This window comes from Scophthalmus maximus, chromosome 9 (genome assembly GCF_022379125.1).
Source record: "Scophthalmus maximus strain ysfricsl-2021 chromosome 9, ASM2237912v1, whole genome shotgun sequence".
NCBI classification, from domain to species: domain Eukaryota; kingdom Metazoa; phylum Chordata; class Actinopteri; order Pleuronectiformes; family Scophthalmidae; genus Scophthalmus; species Scophthalmus maximus.
Window position 1 is genome coordinate 1,854,872 of NC_061523.1, and position 25,426 is coordinate 1,880,297.

A 25,426-nucleotide genomic window follows, 5' to 3' on the forward strand; every position below is an offset into this window, starting at 1 on the left:
ACTCGGGAAATCACCCCTATAAAGCTTCTTCAAGTTGACTATGCTGACCCAGTCAACCACATGGATGTCACCAAACTGAGAGTCGGATTTGTCACAGAGCGGGCCCTAGAGGAACACACAAAGTAGAACTGGGAAGCTGAGAAACTGAGGCTGGAGTTCAGACAGAACTACAAGCTGTTTTTGCTGAAGATTGGTATCCAAGCTCCACGAAGGAGCTATTCCTCTCTGCAGCTGCTAACAGGCAAAAGTACCACATGTACCTTGATGACCAAAGACGTCTGAAGAAAGATGAGCAGAAAGCACAAAAGTGGAAAGGACTAATGGAGGAGATAAAATAGATAAAAGCCAAAAAGCAGAGAATGGAGGAGGATAATGAGGGTCCTCTTGAAGTCTGCTGATCGCAATGCAGTAAAAGCTGAATCAGTAGGAAAACTGTGCTTCATCTCAAAGTCCAATGGACTCCGAAGAGCTGCAAAAGAAAAGGAAAAAGGTCTGGAGGCTTTGGAGAAACAGCTACCTGACAAACTCATGGAACCGAAAGACACTCCTTTATAGGCCCTACCCTATTCGGTCTTACCTTGCACTGTTTTCCGTTGTTTGTTCTGTTTTTTTCATACATTTTTAAATTTTTTATACAGTTGCACTTATGTCAACTGAATTGATTTATTTACATTTGCACTTCTTGCTGAGTTAATGTGAAGAGAAATAAGCATTTAGAGTTTACACATTATATACAGGCATAGAATGCAACTTACTTTGTATTATTTTGTGGGGTTTGGTGCATTTTTTGGTTGTTTTTTCAACGGAAGGGGATACAGTACACTTATGTCAATTGTAGTTGATATTTTTACATTTGCACTTTTGCATGGTTAATATGATGTTATTTTGATGTTTTTTTCAAAAGAAGGGGATACAGTACACTTAGGTTGACTTTAGTTGATTTTTTTACATTTGCACTTGAGTTAATGTGAAGAGTAATTAGCATTTTGAATTTACACAATGTGTATATATATATATATATATATACATGCATAAAATGCAACTTGCTTTGCAGTATTTTGTGGTGTTTGGTGCATTTTTAGGTGGATTTTCAACAGAAGGGGAAACAGTAAATATGTCAATTGTTTACATTTGCACTTTTTGCAAATTAATGTGATGCTATTTTGTTATTGATTTTTCAACAGAAGGGGGAAACAAGAGACGTATGTCAACTTTAGCTGATTTGTTTACATTTGCACATCTTGTTGAGTAAATATGATGTTAAAGATACATTTTTTGAATTTATACATTTTCAGTAAAGAATTTATTGAAAGTGAATTTATTTGTCCAGTGATTTCGGAGGGGTAATTGTTTTACATTGAGTCAGCCAGGTTAGATAGCAAGTCTATTTACAGACATGTGACACATTTTGAAACATAAAAGTTGTGCATTTTCCTTTTAGATTCCTATCCTTCTGGTATAACGAAACACACTTTTGGTTGCTAATAGCATATTACCATCTTATTCAACATGATAAATAATAATTTTCAGTATGTATGTATTCATAGAAATTTGTAATTTACCACAGCTGTAAGGTGCTGGAAAAAATGGAAATTGACCCTGAAAAGGGCTTGAAAAGTGCTTGAATTTGACCTTGGAAAAGGTGTATGAACCCTGGATGGCAGTCAGCAAGGCGAAAAAAACGATGTATGGCCAATTAATCGATGCATCATTAAAGTGGACTGTTAAAGAAAGACTGAAACTGATAAATGGACAGTACAAGTCAAATTCACCCATTTACACACTCCCATTCATACAGCACTTCTATGCGCAACGCTTTCTATCAACAATCAATCATACACTGCTGGCACAGTCTTCAGGGGTTATTTAGGGTTCAGTGCCTTCCCCAAGGACACTTGTGGACTGGAGGAGCCGCCTAAGCCATCCTCATTTAAAGTTAGATGAGTGGAAGCAACATGTGTGTTTTTGTATATGACGACTGGCATTGAGTCTGGTCAACAGGTTTTTCTGACTTGTTAGGGTGCTTTCCCAACTTGGAGTCCTTCAAACAAATTCAGCTTTACATTGAACTCTGATGAAGACCAAATGACCACAGTGAAAAATCAGCTTTCTCTGCTCGGTTTTCAATCAATCTAATCTTGTTAGGCTTGTTTATGATATGAATACAAAACAGATAGACAACAACAGCATTTTTTAATAAAGATATTTAATTTTAATGCATATTTAAACGCCAAACTCCATCTTAATTATTCTATCTATTTAAGTGTGTGAACTCTCTCAGGAATCTGCTCAGCAACCCCGTCAGAACATTAATATTACAGTTAGATAAGTTTTTTCTATCCTACATCCTTATTCATAACAACAATAGCCTGTTGCACACACTGAATGATTTGACTTTCCTCAGGAAGAACAGTTTGCTATCGAAGGTGATTGTAAGAGGCCATCCTCTCCACTTCCTCCCCCTGAATAAATATACTGGGACAGAGGTCCCTCTGTTCCTCTGGTAGTCCACCACCAATCTTAAGTCGTGCTTGTTGAGCTTCAGGTGACTGATGCTGCAACATGTAATGAAGCTTTCAATCAGCCATCTGTAGTCCTCCTCATTGTCTCTGTTGATACATCCAACAAAAGACGAGTCATCAGAAAACTTCTGAAGGTGGCCGGAATCAGAGTCGAATCGGAAGAGGAATGGTGCCAATCAGTTATGTACTGGGATCAAAAAAACACCCTGGCACCTGCAACACCAACCCTATTTTTAAACCCAACAACACCAACCCCACCCAAATGTGGCCATAAAAAGCATAAAACCGTACAGACAGACCAGAATGCAGATATTCGCAACACATGACACGCATCGCTACAGCCAGTACCAGGTGACTGCGCCGAAAAACTGGACACATTTTTTTCCGCTAGCGAACTGTGAGGAAATATTTGCAGATTTTTACAAAACTTTATTGGATTCAAATCGCTTACTGAACCTTTAAAGCACAGTAGGCTACAGGCTACTGGTTGTGACAGACTGACTGTGTATTCACTGAGTGGAGACTTTTTCAGAATGTCTCAGTATGTGGCGAAATTTCACCCAATTTAATTCTATTTAATTTAACTCAGACTTAAATACAGTCTCAACTGTTGCATCTTCATCAAATGTAAAGCTGGAGGCATTTACTTATGTTCTGAAGTGCATTTGGTGGTAGTCCATTGGTTTTTATCATTGGGAAATTACGAGGATCCAGACACGCTAGAGTCTGTAGGTGTCCGCTGCATCACCAGACTCCCCTGGCATAGATTTTTCTTTTCTTGTTGTGTTTTGCTGGTATTTTTTGCCTGCACTTCAATTTCACATTCCTCACTTAAAAATATTGTATTTGCCCAGTTCACAAAATCTGTCTACGGCCTATTTCACAATGTCAAAATCTCTCACATAATTTTTCAGTTGCTGGTGTTTCTTTACCCATCCGATGGGCGCCCAGGAGATCCATCCGGCTGGTCTGGAGGTACTTTGACAAGGGCGCAGGAACACTTACACAGTCTAAAAGGTCTCTTGCTTTAAAAGTGACTTGATGAAGGCATGTGCTTCTACAAGCACAGCGGGCTTGTGTTTGTGGCTGCATGCATGAAAAAACCTGTTGGAAAATAATCAAATGTTTTTTTTAATATTATTTTTATCCATAAAATGACCCATTCTGAGCGGCCCATATACATTACATTCATTTAGCAGACAGGTTTTTTATCCAAAGCGACTTACAATTAGTGCATTACCCAAAAGTAAAATAATCGATTAGTACATAAACATTTATCAATTAGGCAAAAACAGCTTCAAATGCTCATTTAGATTTTTTTTATTTATAAATTCAGGGAGTAAGGTGCAGTCTGAACAGGTGAGTTTTCAGTCTGCAACGAAAGCTTTGAAGTGATTCTGCTGACCTGATGTCAATGGGGAGCTTGTTCCACCATTGAGATACCAGGACGGAGGAACAACGTATCCTCCTGATGTTGTGGTGGATGAATCTGCAGGAGCTGGTTGTCACTGCGATGTTGGCAGCAAAGGACAGCTGGTTGTCCAGTATCACACCCAGGTTCCTTGCAGTTTGAACAAGGGTAACCAAAGAGTTCTCAATGGTGATGGAGAGGTCGTGGCGACAGATGCCTTCCCTGGGAGGAAAAGCGTCTTGGTCTTGTCCAGATTGAGCTTCAGGTGGTGCGTCGACATCCACTGAGAATTGTCAGCCAGACATGCAGAGATCCGTGCTGCAACCTGGGTTTCAGATTGTGGAAAGGACCACAGGAGTTGGGTGTCATATACGTACCTATGGTAGGAAAAGCCATGTGAGGGAATGACAGAGCCTAATGACCTGGTGTACAGAGAGAAGGGGATGGGGCCCAGAACAGAGCCCTGTTCTGGGGTCCCTCAGTAGTGAGGTTGCAGGGTTCAGACACAGATCCTCTCCAAGTAACCCTGTAAGTGCAGTCCTTGAAGTAGTATGCAAATAGGGAGAGTGCCGAGCCTGAGACTCCCATTTCTTGGAGGGTGGAGAGGAAGATCAGCACAGTGTCAAAAGTGACTGAGAGGTCGAGGAAGATAACAACAGAGGAGACGGATGCTGCTCGAGCTGTGGGGAAGTCCTCTGTGACAGCTAGGAGGGCAGTCTCTATTGAGTGCCATGCTTTTAAATATAGAGGGCGGCCCTTCTGGCATTTGTCCAAATTCCAGATAGCCAGTCCATCACTGATGCCAGTATATTTCCATGGGGTGCACCAGTGCTGCTTAGTGCAAACTGAGGAGCACAGACATCCACTCGGACATACTGTGGCAGACCAATAAGGTTGAAAATAACAATATCTACACAAAAAATGTAAATGCATACAGGTTGGAGTGTGTGTGTGTGTGTGTGTGTGTGTGTGTGTGTGTCTGTGCATCTATGAAAAATATCTATCACATTACAATTCATATTAACTGGGCATGTGCATACTGGTGCAAACAGGAAGCAGATAGTCTACTCTACAGTTGGTTGCTTAGTTACAGAAAACACAAACAAATGAGTAACAACAATAGTGAAAAGTAAGAGCAGCGATATCTTTCCATGAACCAACGACAAGGTGGAACTAGTACTTAAAGTGAGTAAGTGTTGCTTTATTCTCCACTGGTAGTCGAGTCAAGACTGATAAAAAACAATCAGGAAGCTTTTCCCAGCCATACTACAATCCATCCAAATAGAAACGGGGCGAGCAGCATATTCAAACTTCTCCATTTTAGGCACCCGAAAACTGTGGGGTAGTGTGGATGGCAGGCGCAACCGTAACAGCAGTGCGGCGCGTTGAATGCGTCAACGCGCTGCACTGTTTACGTTCATCCCCAGTGATGGTCACCCCTGTTCTGGAGTATGCATAAAATGAAACTTAATCCGAAAAAGCTTGTGTTATATACAAAGAGTGTTTGTAAAAAGAGATGAACACCTGTCTTTGCTAAAACAGTTGTATTTCAATAGAATAAATACTTAAAGAGACCTAAGTGAAATTTAATGAGGTTTACTGTGAGAAACCTCAAAAGGAACAGCTGACCATGTCCCTATAAAGCCTGTTACTTTGTTATGCCTCACTTTATCAACATGAAATTTGGTTTGGAGATGATGTTCAGATGTGCTATGGATTCTGTCTGGAAATTTTTTGTTTCTGTTTCATCTGCATTATTACATAGAGAATATTCACTCTAAATATGTTTTCTTTTTCGGCAAATATAAAATATTCTATTTAAGTTGTGTTCCATCTTCAGTCACATCCTTTTCATATATATATATACTGTATATATTATTGGTAATTTAACCAAAGTATTAATCAATTTATCATTAGATTAATAGAAAAAAATAATGTTAGATTAATAGACTAATCTAAAAAATGGATTAATCAATAAAAAAATAATTGTTTGTTGAAGCCTAACAACGGATGTGCCAAGAGTTAGCACTGTGATAATGTTTTGTTTCTGACATATACACCTCTTTCTTTCCCTTTTGATTTTACCTCTTTCTGCTTTAATATGTCGCTCTTCATCTTTTTTTCCCTCTCTTAGATGCGTGGTCAACGTCACTACCCACCTTCCCTTTCTCCTCTCCCACTGACTGTGTTGAAGCTCATCGGGAGTGCTCTGCGGATTCCCAATGTGAGGCATTGTACCGGGGCCTGGAGCTGTGTGCAGCTGACGCAGCGGTTTCCCCACTAGGGGAGAAGGCGGCAGCTGAGTGCCTTGAGAGACGGGATGTTCTGCTGGTCAAACATTCTGCTCTGCTGGCCTGCAAGTGCCAGCGTGGCTTTCGCAAGGAGGAGCAGTGCCTGCGCATATACTGGAGGGTTCGCCTGCTGCCAGGTCAGTCAGGGTGTTGCTGAGGCAGGCAAAGGCACTTATGAAAGTCTTTATGTTAATGTATAATTTACATAATCTGAAAATAATTTAAGAATTCTGTACATAATATATAATTTGCACATTTTAATTTAGGTGTAAGTGATATTAACCCCCCCAGTGCATTTATTTTCAATTAGAAATGTTCTGAGTTTTTACTTTGCCAAATCATGTCCCATAAGAATTTGATTTTTTCAATCCATCCATTCATTTTTATACCCACTATCCCACATATGTGTTGTGTGTTTGTGCTGAAAGTATAACTGGTGCAGCTCAGGGAAATGGTCTTTTCACAGACTTTTTGGGACATCCTAACAATAATGAATTACAGTAGTCCAGTCTCGAAGTAACACATGCATGGACTAGTTTTTCAGCATCCTTTTGAGATAGGATGTTTATAATTTTCTTATAATTTTCTCTCTGCAGCACTTAGATCTAACAGGAAGAAAGTAGAGACTGTCCACGCTCTGAGGCAAGGTTGTTGGTGACTTTCAACAGTGCTGTTTCTGTACAATGATGTTTTTAAAATTCTGACTGAAAGTCTTCAAGTAAACTATTTCTGTGTAAATAATTTTTCGAGGATTTTAGAAATGAAGGGTTTGATATGGATCTATAGTTAGATAAGATATCTGGGTCTAGAGTCGGCTTTTTAAGCAGAGGTTAAAGGACTTTGGTACGTAACCTGTTGTATAGTGATACATTGATCTGATCTAATATGGAATTATTAATTAAAGGTAATACATCATTTAACAACCTCGATGGAATAGGATCTAAAAGACAGGTTGATGGCTTGGATGAAATGACCAATGAAGTCAGCTCAGCCAGATCTATGGGGGAAGAGCAATCTAGATATAAATTAAGCGACGCATTTGGTTCTGGGGCTACTATGTTGGACAGTGTATCTGAAATCATTACTACGAAGAGCTAAAGGAATAGACTTTTCAGTAGAGCCTTTACTCTCTCGCCTGGCTACAGTGCTGAAGAGGAACCTGGCATTGTTTTTATTTTCCTCTATTAGTGAAGATAATATATGGTTCTGGCATTTTGGATGGCTTTCTTATATGTAATTAAACTATTTTGCCAGGCTTCGTAAAAATAATCCAGATAAGTGGAACGCCACTTCCTTTCGAAACTTCTTGATGTCTGTTTTAAAGCACGGGTTTGATCATTGTATCATTGAGCTGTTCTCATTTGTCTAACTATCTTCTTTTTTAGAGCGACAATGAGTGACAGTGTCGAGTGTGGCACGCAATGAGGCTGCTGTACTATCAAAAAGATCATCAATTTGTGTGGGAGTAAAGTTTTGATAACTATCCTGCAATATTCTGACACATGACATTGGAGTAAGTAATGATGGAATTTTTTCCTTGAATTTGCTTAAAGGGGTTTTCTGATAGACCCCTGCTGTAATACAATAGTTTTTCAGAATTCAGTGTAGTTAATAATTGAGAATTCCTATTATTCCTATTATTCTTTGTGGGCAGTATGTCAGAACAAGGTCGAGGGTGTGATTAAAACAGTGAGTGGGTTTATTTACAAGTTGAATAAAACGAATTGAGTCTTTTAGTGAATTAAACTACTATATATACTGAATATAATCACTTTATCTGTTCTAAGCACTAACTCCACTAAATCCAGATACAAATTCTGAGTATGGGGCATGTGGACGATATACATATTGAGATATCCAGCTTGGGTGTATGTATATATAAGACTGATTTGGAAGAATACAAAATATTTAGTGGCACAAAAGCTGTAGTAGCGTCAGTACCCGACATTGTGCAGCAACGGGTGGAACTTGAAAGAGGTGAAGTGGATGGTCATGGCCACTGCCAGGCAGAGGAGCAGACGGGAGCAGGTAGAGGAACAGGCCTAGAGCAGACAGTGGTGCAGACAGAGGAGCAGGCAGTGGAGCAGACAGTGGACCAGGCAGTGGTGCAGGCAGTGGTGCAGACAGTGGTGCAGGCAGTGGAGCAGACAGTGGAGCAGGCAGTGGAGCAGACAGTGGAGCAGGCAGTGGTGCAGGCAGAGGTGCAGACAGTGGTGCAGACAGTGGTGCAGACAGTGGAGCAGACAGTGGAGCAGACAGTGGTGCAGGCAGTGGTGCAGACAGTGGTGCAGGCAGTGGTGCAGACAGTGGTGCAGACAGTGGAGCAGACAGTGGAGCAGACAGTGGTGCAGGCAGTGGTGCAGGCAGTGGAGCAGACCGAGGAGCAGGAAGAGAGTATAGTGGAAGCGATGAGTGTGGAGTAGCTTTTAAGCTTTTAGCAATTAAGTATTTTTCTGTCGATCATTATTTCTCCTTTGTTACTTTAAAAATAACTTTTATGCTATGACTATCTGTGTGTAGCTCTCCACCTTCAGTAAATTTAGATTGATTGGTGCTGCTGTCCACTGAGCTGCACCTTCTTTTGGTAGGTGCATCATGACCTGTAGGTCAAACTCTCCCACTGCTCATTACCAGTATGGTACAGTTTAAATTGTACATCTTTGTCAGGGAACTACAACAATTCTGGACCTGAATGTATTATCATGTATCATTTTAAAGGTGCACTGAGTAACTTTTTTAAAAACATAAACAAACTTTTATTTTATCATATTTTATTTTACATCTTAATGTATTTTTTGGTTCTGTCAGTGCTCTTAATACAATAAATATCAGTCTGTAAGAGTTTAATGAGTTTTTTGTAAAGCCATAAAAAGTTGTTGTTTTTAAACATTAGAGCAAAACATGCTTGTATTTTGACTTATGGTGCAATAACTATAATTAAAAGAGCACACTGTCCATCTAAAAGTCTTACTCTCCAACAATATAAACAAGCTTGTAAACTCACATTTATTTAAATAGTTTGAAATAATACCTTGACTTCTAGCAGAGCTTTTTCTTTGACAATCACTTGTGCCATTACTGGAGTATGGAGATTTTGTTTTCCAAAGCCATCTCAGTCAACAGTGAGTGAATGGGATGCTGGGCAATTTCCAGGTGTCACCAACAGATAGGACCACAGCCACACGGCCTACTATTCACTACCAAGACTTTGAAAGCAAACCCAGGCACACCACAGTTGCGATATGAACACGAGGAATAGGGGGAAGGAAGAGAGACAAGGAAGAGGCTGGGACTCCTGGAGGACAGAGCTCCAGATCCAAAACACAGACAGCCAGGGGATAACAGTTGCATAACTGTTCCTGGTCTCTTCTCTCTCCTATCTCTCTGATTCCCCCCCTCTTTTCACCCTCCTCTCCTCTTTTCCCCATTTCTCTTCTCTCACCACAACCGATCACGGCAGATGGCCGCCCACAACTGAGTCTGGTTCTGCTAGAAATTTCTTCCTGTTTAAATGAGTTTTGTTCTCTCCACAGTTGCGAAGTGCTAATCATTGTGGGAACTGTTGAGTTTGTTTGTAATATTGTGAGGTCTTGACATCACTACCTCGACCTCACTTCGTAAAGTGCCTTGAGATAATGTTTGTTGTGATTTGAGAGGACAGGGAGGAGAAAACAGGGACCTGGACACTCATGTTTGAAGGAATAAACAGGGTTCGACAGATTCAGTGGTTATCAGAAAGTTCATAGAAATCTTTCCAGCAGGACGCCATGGACTATAATATATGTAACAGGTTTAAAAGTTTTATTGTGACTAAAACCAACCCAGTGGATGAAAAATGCTAATTGCTACAATATCTGAAATAATCAAAGAGTACGCCATAGACTATAAAATTTATGTCGTGGCTATTTTTTCCAAGTTTGGATTTTCAAGTTTTGACTTCTCAACAGAGTCAGACAGGCTGATTTCAACATGGAGCCTGTTCCAGAGGAAAGGGGCATGATAGGGACAAGGGCAAGACCCTTTAGCATCATGTATGTAATTAGAAGCAACTCTTATCTGACCTGGGTATGGAGCCAATGAAGGGAAGCTACAATTGGTTTAATGGTAAAATTTTCTTGATTTAGTTGAAATTGTAGCTGCAGCTTTCTGAATTTTTCAAAGATTAGAGCACGCATGTGTTCATCCATGAAACTTGTTGGAAGGATGGTATATGGGCCAAGAGAAGGCCCATTCAAGTTTGGTGTGGATCCAGGAACCTTTTTTTTTTTTTATCTCTTTAACAGTTTTTACATTTTCACTAAATTCCCAGTGAATAATGCATGGATCTTGATGAAAATTAATCTGGCATATTTTTGGGGACTCTCAGTGTGTGTAATTTGGTGTGGCTTGATCGAATATAATGAGGACTGTTTGCCCTTGGCAGTGGTATGTGCTCTACTGCCATTCTAGTTCAGATAAGTAAAACTTTGATCACGTGAGAGTAAGGCCAGAGATAATCTCTGAGGATCTGTTGTATACAAAGCTACACTGAGATAGAGTAAGAGATGCACAAAGGTAGCATCTGAATCATCCTAAGCAGAAGATCATTCACCACTTCTGTTGGTAGAATGACACGTCCTGAAAGCAAACTGAAAATGTCCTGGAAGAGCACTGTTAGATACTGCATTCCTGGTAGTATGTTATTGAAGTAAATATTTAACAGTTTGAAACAATATGATTGAAAATTGTTATTCCCAAAACTAGCCAGAAGACTTTGAATAGCTTATCTGGGGTCATGGAGGCGGGTGGTAGGTTTATAAGCCAACCCTAACTTAGACAAGGATTCACAACTCAGTGTTTGTTGAGCGGAGACAATCTGAGATTCAGTGAAATGCTCAACTGGTTCTGTAGAAGAAGCTGGAGATGAGGAAATCAATTTGTTTTCTAATGAAGGATGTATTGAATATTGAATTAGTAACTTTCCACCACTGGTCGCTTACACAGAAACAACATATGCGGGTGTTTGGACGAACATCACACACAGCTGATGCATGTTGTCTGTTTTCATGTACATACAGACACATCTTCACTCACATTCACTCAAAATATACAAAACTTTTTAGTAACTACTGTTCTGTTCTTTAACTCCATATATCAATGATAAACCAAATTACCATAAATGTCTCATGATACCCACAAACCAGCCTCATGTGTAAGAGTTCCGTCAAAAGGGCCTCATTGTTAACTCACACACTAGTCCGCACACACACACACACACACACACACACACACACTCACACAGAGTAGCAGAAGCATATTCAGACTGCTGGTGTGATGTGTGAATTAGTAGGTGAGCTAATACTAGCCAGCAGACTCCTTCTCCCCTGTGGCTTATTAGTCAGTGGAGCATTTGTGTAATTACACACTCTTCAGTTCCTAACGCTGCTAGGCTGCTCTAGCGTGTCATTACCATAAATATATAGCCTGGAATAGGATTTACATACATAAACACTTTACATGCCATTACATTCTTGATTGAGTTTGTACTTTGGAATGTGTTAGAATAATTGGCAGGAACAAACGGCTCGTCCACTAGTCAATCAAGGCTCAGCTAATGGGTTTCACAAATGGACAAAAGCTGTATTCAATAACATGAGCTGATTGTGACTTTGGGTTTACCCTCCTATCATTCTTGTCCATAATTTTATCCTTCATTTTTTTTTAAATATACTGTATTTAATTATATTTTGCAATGTAAGTATGTGATGTGGGTTATTTAAAGTAATACAACTGGTTAATTGAAGAAAGATCCAAATCATTATCTAATGTTATCCAATTGTAATGATCCTACATAGACTACCTGAGCAACTACTGTAAATGGGTCGAGAGTGGTGTCACGTCATAGGTGCTTAGAGATCATGACAGAATGAGTACAAAACTAATGGTCTTATCGGCATGAGCTTTAGCATTGCTTTGATCCATTATTCTGTTTAATTTTACCAAAGTGATAGTAATACTCACATCCACTAACATTGTTATGTTTTCAGTAACAACAAAAACAGACAACATTTCAATTACTATAATTCTGCGTCAGTTGATGCTGCACACGCTATGCACTGAAAGCATGGGATAATGGCTACCATGTCATGGGCAATTTTGCATCACTCAGCCTAAGACCAGGGCGTAACAATGACTGACTGTTCGTAAATTCTTGATTGGTGCATAGTCTTTTAATATCAACTTAAAAGTGATAGTAAGCTGTCAATATCAGCGTAAAAAGTATTCAGACCCTAAGAGAAAGTAGTAATATCACACTGTCAAAATACTTAACAACAATTCAAAAGCCTCATTAGTTAAGTTAAAGTATTATTAGAAAAATGTAATTTAAGTACACAAAAAGTAAACATACTCATTCAGAAAAATTTTCCCTCTCAGTGTTTTACCATGTTTATGGACTAAGGCTGAGCTAATTTCAACAATTTGTACTGTTGTGTAGTTTAATCTAGAGTTTAATCTAGAGCAATGAATCAATAAGATTAGTGCTAAGAAAGTAACTTTTATTAACCGAAGCTGTCAGACAAATGTAGTGGAGTAATAATTATATTTGTCTCTGTGGTGGAGCACAAGTATAAAGTGACATAAAATGAAAATACTCAAGTGAAGTACATAATTACACCACTGCAAGCCAGGCGCTAACTGGATAACTGCTTCTTCCTAGAATGTAAAGAATCCTATTTCAAATCCTTATCTTGCCTAGGCAACCAAAATGGCTAGAGCCAGAATGACAGGGAATGAAATAATGTAGTCATGGTGACTGAATGGCAGAGGTCTCCTGTTCAGCAAAGAGGCAAAGTGGACCTTCCCATGGTCACTGTGGATCACAAAGTGAAGTTAACATGCTTACCTATACTGAGGGGCGGACTGGCTATCTGGACATTCTGGAGAAGTCGAGAACAGCCGTCCGCCCGATGGCCCGGCTGGTATCTGGAAGGGCGATTTAGTTCTTACTTGCTTTGTTTTGTTATGCGTGTGTAAACCTCATTTACTGACATATTAGCAGCCGTGCTAGCAGTACCAGGTTAGAGCTCTGGCATTTACCATCTTTGTTGGTGCCTCTGTCTTATGTCCCGAAGTGGGGGGCTGAACAACACCATAGTAATGAATTAAGACAAATTAATTAAATACACACCCATTCGTCCCTGTTTAAATTGCTCAAGAACTGGTCACAAACTCATATCATACCGCATATCAAAAAAAAAAAGGCAGAATTATCCAATTCTTATAGTGCTACGTGTCAATCTGCACAGTTAGTGGTGGTTGGGCCTATTTGGCGGGAAGGCCCAAGGGCGTGCAGATACATTGTTTCAGTGTTGCCATCAAAAAGTAATATCTAATGCTGAATAAATGAAAACCTGCACAGTGGATATATGTAGGGAGAGGAGGCCAGGCGGTGGGGCAGGGGGTGTGTACTCGTTCTTTCGAAATTAAAAATGAAGACTCATGCATGTGAGCAAAAATATAGTTAAAATTAATGAATGTGTATAGACAGTGGGACCCCTCTGCACTGCAGGGATGCAGGGGAAGGCCTTTGTTCTTCTAATTAGTCTTTGTGAAGTAAACATCAATTCGGCACAGTGAACTGTTAGAAACTACACAGCTCAATTTAGAGAATCATTTTTTTGCACACAGTGCAGCAACCTGGTGGAGGCCAGTTTGATGTCTTTTTTGATGTTCATGATTCTCCACCACTATCATACTGTATACTGTACATTCCCTGTATCACTATGATTACTCTTCTTTAGGTCATTAGGGTTCTTATACCTTTAAAAAAAATTTATGTTGACCCTTTTATAATTTAACGTGACCAGTCTGAGAAAGTAATCCTGAAGCTTTCATTATAAACAGCCAGCATGTTTGGTTGATTTCTGACCACAGGTCTTGACTATTTTCTTGTCCTCAATATCTATCTATTCTTTTTGCAGGGGAGGATGAGCTGGAAATATCTCCCTATGATGACACAACAATGGATACTCGCATGGCCTCCTTAGTGGCAGGTAAAACACTCCCTGAGATTCACTCAAACATACACACAGAGTAATTTGTGCAATCTTTTGTTACGATTACATGCTTTGGATTAGCATCCATTGCTAGTCTTACAAATACATGACAGGAAAGTAGCTTGATCAATCAACTAGTGACCAGCTGAGTGGAGGGACTCTGCTCTTTGCATTTGCCTCGTTCTCTGCCTGTGTCAGACCCTATTTACGCCCTCAAAGTTTGGTGGTGTTGGGAAATGGGTTCTGTATTAGAGATCTGCCTTTCTCTGAAGCTCTTCCTTTTTTTAATGTGTTGTGCTTCTAAGGATTATTAGGATGGTGAGGTGTGGCCTGGGATGGAATTGAACCCTGGACATTGAAGCAATAAATGATTATGCATTGTATGCTGTTGAACCAAAAGATTCAGTCATTACATTTTTTGTTCCGCTGACAGTGGGGACGAAATTTAGTATGTACCTATAAAGAGCCATTTCAGTATTCACTGTATTCTCTGATGTGATGGCTGGAAAAGCTTCTTTTTGGGAGGCGTCTGACTTCAGATGATTGTAATGATGATGATGATGCAAGTTCATCCCTGCAAACCACGCACACTGGCTCATTTATTACGTCATCAAAAGATAACTCTTTGTCCATTTTTTTCTTGTAAACCACTCGTATTGAGAGGTATCAAATATTTTGTTACCATTAAACCTTCCACAAATGTTGCAGTCCTAAAGCAGCTGTATAAAATTCACATTGTCTTAGGGGACCAGGACGGTGTTACGCCGAGGTATGCCTCGGCAGGCTAAATTCTGCACAACATGGGTTGATAATGCTTTGGCTGTGAACGATCACATGACAACCATACAGTTCTGAGCAGACAGACAGACCTGCCATCGCTGTCAATCTGGTGCGCACAACAGCGTACATGTTCACAGGGCGTTATTGCTATATAAAATATTTAGCACTACCTGACTGGGGTATATACAACTGTCAGTGTAAACATCACCCCTCTAATAAGTTTTGTCATTACAGTGATTATTTTATAGTATTACCAGTTACAAATTGTTAACTCAGCTCTAAAATATACTTTTTAAGCAATTCACAACTTGGTGCAAACACAGGTGTTTTGCTAATTCAACTTTTCCCCAATGCTCAGCCTCATCTTTCATGCAACTGGATGGTGAGAACCAGTGTCTGAAGGCAGCACAGGACTGCGGCCTGTACGAGAAGTGTGGCTCCCTGCGATCAGAGTATGTCCTGGCCTGCACCAAGCGGGTTCCAGGGTCCAACCGGTGCAACCAGCACAAGTGTCACCGGGCCCTCCGGCGCTTCCTGGAGAGGGTGCCTGAGGAGTACAGCCTGGGTGTCCTTTTCTGCCCCTGCACCAACACCCTGTGTGGTGAGAGGAGGAGGAAGACCATTGTGCCCTCCTGCTCCTACCAGGAGATGGAGGGACTACAACCCAACTGCCTCCACCAGCAGAGCTTCTGTCGCCGTGATGACCTCTGCAGGTTAGGACCTTAAGCATGGGGCTGATACTGTGGGTTAATTCTAACATTTAAAATGGCTTTATAAAATGGCTTTATAAAATTATGTCACAAGAGGAAGTCTAATTTCATATGTACTGTAGAACTAATTGTAGTGTTATACAATACAGCTATATATGAATCTATATAGTCACTAAATGCCTAAATATTCTTGCAGCTGACCGCTGATGAATTTGAAACTTAAAGTAAACATTTATGCCTTTGTTTCTAGTAGTCAGTATATATGTTTTTATTACATTGAAGAGCAGACTTCGACACAGGTAATATAATAATAATTCCTCTGTTTAGGACTCTCCAGTTCCTCATGCCTTTAGAGCCTAGCACTGTCAAGACAGTTTGCTATTGGTTTACAGTTGAGCCCAAACCGTTATATTGGTTGGCCGATAACATAGGCCAATATGAGCCTTTCACAGACATATTGGTGTCTGTGTTTATGTTTGCTGATGTGCACTGATGTATGTAAAAACGTTTTTTACATTTGTGCATTTATGTTACATTTTACATTAATAATATATGTTTAATTTCTTAATTCGAGTTCCATATATTAAGAGGAATTTCTGTTTTATTTATTGCTATTTGTGATACATTTCAAACTGTAAAATATCAAACCTCAACTACATTTTTTTTGTCATAAGAGTTTGATAAATAATCCTAGGAATAATGTTATCAGTGTATCATATTAGGCATTTTATGAGGAGGAGGATGTTGATCATGATGATGTTGAATTCTAGTGTGTCATGATGTCTATATTGCTGTTTCATTCCCACAGATAGTAACCCCCCCAGATTTTTACTATCTGGGGGAAATAGTGGAAAAAGTCATATTGGTATTGACCCTCAAAAATGCAGATTAATCCCCCAGTCCTCTGTGAGAGGACAGACTAGAACAGTGGTTGGTTCCAAGGCAAACATATCAAGAAAGTTATAATGATGAGACAGAGAAAGGACAAAGCACACAAAAATGTGCCAATGCTTCTACTGTACTAAAAAAAACATGGGACTGAAAACAACTGAACCTAATTTTACATGCACACAAACACCCAACCATACACACATCCACATTTACTCCCCATTTCTTGTGTTTGATGTTGAGTTGTTGTCTGTGTTGTTGCCAGGTCCAGACTGGCTGATTTCCTTAATAACTGCCAGCCATCTACTCTGACAGCCAGCGGCTGTCTGAAAGACTCAGCAGGCCTCTGCCTCCGAGCTTATGCTGGACTCATTGGTACGGAATGCATGAGGGAGTGGGAGAAAAGGGAACTTGGTGGAAGAAGGAAGCATGAGTTGTTGAATAACATGAAGTTGAAAGACTGCATGTTACCTCAAGAATATGCTTCCAGGAGATAATCTTTTGGCACACATAAAATATCCTAGTAGAGATTTCACGGAAACGGCCATGAAGTCGGACTGCTATAAAAGAAAGAATTGTAAAACATATGGTTGCCTAACCTTATGAATACAATTTAATCAAATATGGAACAACTGAGCAAAAACAGAAAAAACATGGTACATAATCCAAAAAGTCAAGATTTCAGAGCATGGTCAGATTTCAGTCCCTCTCTTTATTCTATCCATCATCAAATGGAACAAAAATTAGAACGATAAAGTAACAAGCTTTTATGTGCTATGAAAATACTAAGTAAACTTTTCACAAATGCATGCATGTATTTTTTGACATTATTTTAGCTGATTTTTTAAAGGTTATAATAATAATAGAATAATAGGTGCTTACACTTGGTAGCGCTCAGGCCCTAATAACAACAACAACAACAAGAATGGATGGATGGCTAGGCTATCAGTTGGTCTATGACACTTGTCTGTGAAAGGCATCATGAACGGAGTGACTAAAATTAAGATAAATGACGTTGAAGTTGCAAAATATCATTATGGCAACAAAAACTAACAGTTGAATAGACTCTCTAAAAAAGAGCAAATAATATACAATCTCAAAATCAGCTGTACAGAACCGATGGCAGGAAGGAGAGAAGAACAATAATGGGTAGGAAGTGTGTGGATGTGGTGATCAGACGTAGATGTGGAGGAGAAGCAGCAAGACAGAAAATGAGAAGCCATGGCAGCGACAGGAGCTGTGGATTCTGCAAGCTCTGATAATGATGGACGCCTTTCTATAAGGCTCTTAGCTTTTTTTTAAAGGTACAACCTGCATAATCCACATATTTACACAAAGGTGGCCTGCCTGTTGTAGTTTGCCAAGTAACATTTGATCCAAAAAGACAGATAATTTGATCCCTTCTAGTACAGATTATTAGGTGAATGTTGACATGTCTTATAAAATATTGATATGAAATGAAGTGGGTTCCTGTACTACCCTGAGTTGCATCACAAATACATTACAAAAAGGGTTATGGTCAGGTTTGCAAAATGTTGTACATGTACTGTATTAGTAGAGTTTACTGACAACTTATCATTCTTCAGCGTGTTAATAGATGATATCAGTAACTTTGTCATTTGTTTTTTAGTGTGACTGTAGCATCTGTACAGGAACTACAGATACTAACTTACACACAATTCACAGCAATGTTTATTAATGTGCACTGTTTCTAGGGAAAAAATGATTTAACTGTTTCTTCAAATGTCTTATAAGTGATAAAAATGCTGCCTGTTTGTGTCTAAGATTGCTCAGAATGCATCAGCAGAAAACCCCATTTTAAAGTTAGGGTTAGAGTTGAGGTTTATAATGTCCCTTTCAGAATCCACACCATGTTTTTCTGCAGGCAGCATTTATCTTTGCTTTTATTTAAAAATTAAAAATAGCCCATTTGCGTCCATATAGATCAAAGTTAAATGCAGCGTAGGTGTGAGATGCCGACAGTCTTTTTGGTCATGACGTCATCAGTCTCATTTTAAAGATATATTGAAAAAAAAAAAAAAATGATGATCCTAATTTTGACCCTTATGACCTACAGGTACTATGATGACGCCCAACTACATCAGTAACAGTTCTGCTGAGGTGTCACTGTGGTGCAACTGTGAAGGCAGCGGTAACCAGTGGCAGGACTGTCTGAGACTGCAACGCATGTTCACCCACAACACCTGCCTGCGTGAGTCTGTCTAAACTCTGTACACGTTTCATTTACAGGTCTCAGCAGAGTGGATGAGATGAGTTTGATTTATTTATTTGTTGTTGACTGTCCCTTAAACTGAGTTGACTCTGTGATGACATTCTGATCAGATTTCATACAGTTAATGATTTTTGTGTGACAGTATCAGCGGTATTCATAGTTGATGGGCTGATGGACGTATAAAGATTTGTGTCAGTCATGCAGTACAATAGTTTCCTTGCCCAGAAAAATAAAAATCCTCATTCTGTTACAAATTGGTTTTGCCAGGGCTGGATTAGCAACTGGGCCCCGCACAATATCACCTGAAATGGTCCTGCTTGTTGATTAGTCAGTGCATAGGTGTTTAAAAATCTATCGAAGACCTTTGTGATTTAAGTAAACATTTTGAATATTAAGACCAATAAAATATCCACCGATGAGCCAAAACATTATGACCACTCAATAATGAAGCAAATAGCATTATCTGACACGTCATAGTCTGGGAAATATTAGACAGTAAGTGAACAGTTGATCATTGTAGTCAATGTGTTGGATGTTTGAAAAATGAGCATGTGTAAAGAGCTGAGTGACGTCTGGTCATGAGTGTGTACTGTGGCACAAGTTCAAGACAATTTGAATGATGGTCATGGAAGCAATTTGTCACACAATACATCACACTTGGGGGGGGGGGGGGCGGGTCTGTGGGTGTCTCACGATTCGATTTGATTCAGATTCTTGGGGTCACGATTCGATTCAGAATCGATTTACAATTCAAAACGATTCTTCATTCAAAATCGATTCTCGGTTCATAATGATTCACGTTTCAAAATTTATTTTTTAATAAGTACCTGCTTCAGGATCTACTCCAGTCCTCTGTGAGCTAATAAAAGCAGTGTGGCGAATTTTGGCATGAAAGTGAAAGATTATATAATTTATTTTTTGAAAAACTTATCAACTGATTGCAAGAAGACAAAATCTATGACCAAATGTAATTTATTCATGCTTAACTTGCACAATTTTCTCAATTCTCACTTTTTAAGAATAACAAATAACAAACTTCCTGACTCTCTCACTTCTCAGTCTCCTGTGTTACTCTGCTCGGCACAGGTCGGCTGTTTTTCTGATCTCTTTACGGTGCGCATCCGGTAGTGGTTTTCTGCACCTCAGCTGCCACATTTAACTTTGTTTGGGGGGTATAAAGCTCTCAGTTGATGGATCTTGTCTGCCTTTCAGTTCATGGTGTAGATGGGTCTATTGGTCTTGCACTCACAACATCGAATCTCTCCACCACAAAACTGACATGATGATGATGATTCAATGATTCGGACTGCATTATCGTCAAATTGGCCATGCTCATGCTTAAACACCTTGCAGAAATGCATCTAATGTGCATCTAATGTGCAAGATAACACTATATTTGTCATCTTTAGTAATAATCCATTTTTCAAGGCAGTCTTCACATGGTCCATCCACACTCCTCAGGCTCCCCTAAGGGGTGTGTATGTTTCCCTATGTCTGTCTACATGTGTCTGTAGCTTTGTTGGGTTCTCTCTCAAAGAAGATACCTAGCATCTCAGAAAGAAGTGACCTTTTTTCCAATAGGGACATCCAGCTAAACTCTTGGTTTGAACCGAGAACCTTGAGATGTCCACTACATTACAGTGCCGGCCTCCAAAGCCTCTAAAGTTCATGATTAACACGTTTTAATTGCTCTTTAATCTGTACACGTGCAACAGTGAATATATGCAGCTTTCTGGAGTGCTATGATCATAGTGAGGTTATCAGGTTTGGTGCAATTGTGCCTGTACAGACACCTAAACCAGAACCTATACCAAGAGGTTGACCATTGTTTATTTTATTTTTTAATTGAAAAGACATGCCCTGCAAACCATATTAACCACACACTGACTCAAGCCCTGTACTAAAAGGAAGAGTGGAAAAGCTTTTTCCCAAATCTGCCACAAACCCTTTCATCTTGTTTTATTTTGTGCATCCACTGTTTCTTATAAATATCATACAATAATAAAGGGTAATTATTTCTTAAGATTTCATGATATGTATTGTTGGCTCATGATGCTTTGCATGCCATTTAAGATGATTTTTAAAAATCATTGCAATTCATTATTTAGAAGTGGGGGATTGTTCGGAATATATGCACACACATTTAAAGTGACCAAAAGTGATGTTATCCATAAACATTTTTATAAGGCTTTTAAAAAATGCATCTGAAGAACACAAATATGAAATCAGCATTAATGTGTCACCGTTATTCATACTCTGAGGAACAATTCAAAGGAAAAAAGAAAAGAAAAGACTTGATGTCTGCTGAATCTATCTGGGTAGCTGGCTCCTGCAGCAATGTTCACAGTTTGAGCTGAACTCCAGCTCCTTTATATATCAGTTACATGGTAAAACTTCAGTATTCATAAGGGTCTAAGACTCTATATCTAAGTCTAAGAGTCTATGTCCATATCTGTCATTAACATGTGTCTTGGGTCAAGCAATCACAAGTGGACAGCTTTAACGTACAGATGTGAATGTACCTGCGAAACATTGGATACATTGATATCCGATTGCTCCGACCACAGGAGGTCTGGGCCGCGTATAGCTTCATTCTTTTAGCAGTTTGTACACAAATGTATCCTGGGCTACATTGAAGAACCACCTAATCTAGGGATGCCCTCTGCATAAGATGAAGTATGTACCCATGTGCATTCTCAAATCGCATGAGCTGCCTTTGTCCATGACACGAAAAGTGTGTCAAACATCTTGGTCAATATGGTTTTCCTGGAACAGCCAAGGCATAGACCCTGTCTGTGTTGTTTTGATCTCCTTTACCTCCCGCTAGTTACAAACAACATTGCATTTGGTCTTTGCAATCTGAAAAGATGTACGTGATGAACGTTTGAATGTAGAGGGGAAGTGCGATCCATTCAGAAATAATCACTCACTCAAATAATCACTCTTATGTCAGGTGTGAAGTGATATAGCTGCCAGGTATGAACAGTGTCTTATAGTCTGTGTCTGCAGCATGAGGATGCTGCAAGAGATGTGAGGAGAAGCGCTAGAGGGTAAAGCCCTCCTTCTGGCACTCAGTCACAGCAGCTGTCAATCAGGCTGTCGATACACACTGAGCCCGTTATGTCCAAACACTAAAGTCTGGATCGATGCATCAATGCACTTCCCATAAAGATCTGTGATTCATCAAGCTGCTGACAGCTCGAACAATAAAGCTGCCAGATAGATATGAAGGTTCACGCCCACTCAGCTTCGCAGCAGTCCTGCCAAACACACACACACACACACACACACACACACACGTACTGACAGTGCTGTGTTTCTATGCAGGTAACTCTATCAGTTGGATGGGGAGTCCAGGCTCCCTGCCTGCTGACATCACCCCCCCTCCTGCTCCCAGACCCTCCCCGTTGGTACAGGAGGAAGAGCTGCTGAGCAACAACCACCTGCCTGAACACAACAACGTGGTGAGTACACTTCAGTGTGTCACAAACATCACCTTTTCAGATTTCGGTGAAGGTTCCAAATTTGTATATCCAATTTTAAAGAGTTTTAAACTTTACACCATTGTATGGCCATGCCACCAGGATACTTTTTTCAATGATGAAAGTTCTGCAATTGTATTTTCCAAATAAATAATTTTCATCAGTGTAACGTCAAGAAATAGTCAAACAAGACTAATTCAATTCAATTCAATTTTATTTGTACAGGGCCAACATACAGCATACATTGTCTGGCACTTTACATAATGAGGTACTCAGAACATTACACAGAAACCCAAGTGTTCCCACAATGAGCAGCACTTGGCGACTGTCTACAGCGATGTTAGCAGCTCTATGAGTAACGTTTACAAAATCCATAATATTAGTTTTAGCATGTAAGCATGTTAATAGCAGTAAAAAAAACAAGTGAGGCTTCTGGAAATGTCAACAGTTTTGAAGGTATTTGGTCATGAACCTTGTTATTGGACGGATTCAAATTTTGACTTGAAATCACAGAAATGATCCCCTCTTGATCTCTTTTCTGTAACATTTTCTGAGATCCCAAAGTGACATCTTCAAGTGTTATTAACACAAAACCCCAAGAATCTGAATCGAAATTCAGCAAGTAGTTTTTTTTAAGGTTTTTGAGGACTATTAGTCACAATGAGAAAATAAAATGTCCTCTAATGAGGGCTTTACAATTATACCATGCAATTAACATACAGGAACTTCATATAATGATTAGTTTACTTACATAGATTTCCTATAGAGACCTCAGAGAAATATTGCTAGCACATAAAATGACTGACATGAGGACTGTAGTTTATTAATATTCATGGGGTGTGTAATCTTAATTCACAGTTTCAAGGAAACACCACTGGAAGGCTCTCACTGTGTAGCAGCTTTAGGAAGTTGCACTGAGAATATTAGTCAGGCTAATAGCAGATTAATACAGAGCTTGTGAACAGCTCTAAATGGTAGCCACTGCTGTACAGTACTAGAGATAATGCACTCATGCCTGTATTTCACCAGAGACTCATCAATACTATGCATTCAAACAGGATAATAGAAAATGTTATGAGGGAAGCTGCAAGATTGACATAATGTTATGTATTTATTGTAATTGTGCAATCAGTGAGATTTATGATTGATCAGATAGGCCATTATTGATGGTTCCAATCCTCAGGAGAACATCCTATGTTTCAACAGTTGTAGATGAACACAAAAGTGTATCAGAATTTGATTTTAGCATCAAAGGAGCAGCTCTGGGGCTGGAGTTATCAAAGCAATCTGGTTAAACCTTCAAAAGATTCAACAGAGAGTGTATCATTTTAGGACTGCTGAAGGGAAGATGCTGGGAGAGACGTCATGAATACAGGTTGACTTATTCAGAGCTAAACACAGATGCAATAATGTAATAGATGTGAAATGTTATAGCATGAAACACAAAGTACAGCTGAGGCTGATTGGAATGCCAGTTATTTGGTCATAAACCAAATTATTGGATCATTTACAATTTTGACCTGATAGTGGCATTAGAAATAAATAAATAAGTGAAAATTACCCAAATTATCAAAAAATGATGTCCTTCCCCAACTCGTCCAGTAATGTTATTCCCGTCTGGCTAATGTGTTATTCTATAAGGCATGGACAGGCTAAATGTTTTGTTATCTAATTTTGAGGACTATTAGTAGTTCCTCTTATCAGTGTACCCATGGACCTAAAGACAACAATTTTTCTGATACTAAGAAAACCTAAACCTGTATAAATAAGGTGCATCCGATGATTTCTTTGTACTTCTTTGGAACTTCTTTTTCAAAATCCGAAGATTAATTTCAACGTGGTGGGAAAAGTTTGAATTGGAACTGTAATGACCAGTTCCAATTCCAAATATACAGTAGTTTGCCTCGTAATCCAGCCGAGGGCGGTCACTATCAGCTCGCAAATCCATCCTGTGCAGACAATCATGTGCGCTCTGAATGGGTGTTCTCTTCGGCAGGTAGTATTGTAACAATAAAATAAAAAGGGAAAGCCGCATTTGATTCCAATCATGTTGTTAGACTTGTGTTTCTGGCTAATAACATGCCTGTCAGTTGTGTGTTTTAACCAAGTGGCAGCCCACAGTGACGTCACCCGTTGGTCTGTAAACTGCCGTTCAGAGGAAGCCTCAGTTTGGCATTTTGAATAGCGCCATGTTGTGTTTTTTTGCTATTGGATGTAGAATCGGTGGTGGGTCAGACTGAGAGCTCTTCCACAACGTGCCCACCTACACCTGCAACCATGTACCGATTGGCAATACTAGCTGTCCATCACACATCCCAATGCATATGTTGTTTATTAATCGAGTGAGAATTAGGGTCATTTTCTGATAGACTTCTATAGAAACTGACTTCTTTTTTTGCAACCAGTGGAGACGCCCTCAGCTGGTGATTCCAGAGAATTCAGGCTTTATTTTCTGGACCCAGTGACTATGTCCATGTTTATATACAGTCAATGGCTTTAACTTGCTACATTTGTAGATCAAAGCTTTAGAAATTCTCTTCTGTTGGATGTTATACTATATAATACTACAGAGGAATGCCTTTTCCTTTTTATTCTCATTAACTGCTTTTTCCTTTTTGACGTGAGGGGCGGGCATTCAAATGCATTTGAAGATGATTTTTTTAACAAGTGACAGCCCTGAACAGATGCTGATATCCTAGAGTCACACATTTATTGTACTATTGTGTGTGTGTGTGTTTCACTACACATCATTCATATGGAGATCAAGGTCAGACCTCAACTATGAGCAAGGAAATGTTCAAACCGTCCTGTCTGTGTTATTAAATTTGTCTCTCCCAACCTATCAGGCTTCACACAGTGTGTGGCACACAAACAAGTCTTGGCCATGAAGTGTTTTCATGTCCGTCCTGTTAGATCTTGTGTGAGTCTGCCAGCTCAGTAACATGCAGACACTCTCAGACGCACAGAGATACTGAAATGCACTGTTAACACATATGCTGGCTGCACAGGCTGCACAGGCTGCCCTTGTCCAACACTGACCATTAAATATGGTCCAATCCAATTGTGGGCTTGG

General features: G+C 39.6%; 1 protein-coding gene across 2 annotated transcripts in view; it reads left to right on the top strand.

Moving 5' to 3' along the window:
* The window catches only part of gfra3 (GDNF family receptor alpha 3), a 67,638-nt gene that overhangs the window by 27,530 nt on the left and 14,682 nt on the right, over positions 1–25,426 (top strand). For both annotated transcript variants that reach the window (XR_007031475.1, XM_035650294.2), the window contains exons 2-7: positions 6,068–6,361; positions 14,186–14,257; positions 15,399–15,753; positions 16,904–17,013; positions 18,716–18,850; positions 22,199–22,335. Coding sequence is in view for 1 of the 2 variants with exons in the window: in XM_035650294.2 (XP_035506187.1) it covers positions 6,068–6,361; positions 14,186–14,257; positions 15,399–15,753; positions 16,904–17,013; positions 18,716–18,850; positions 22,199–22,335 (1,103 nt within the window). In the remaining variant the exon portion in view is untranslated. The remainder of the gene's footprint in view (positions 1–6,067; positions 6,362–14,185; positions 14,258–15,398; positions 15,754–16,903; positions 17,014–18,715; positions 18,851–22,198; positions 22,336–25,426) is intronic.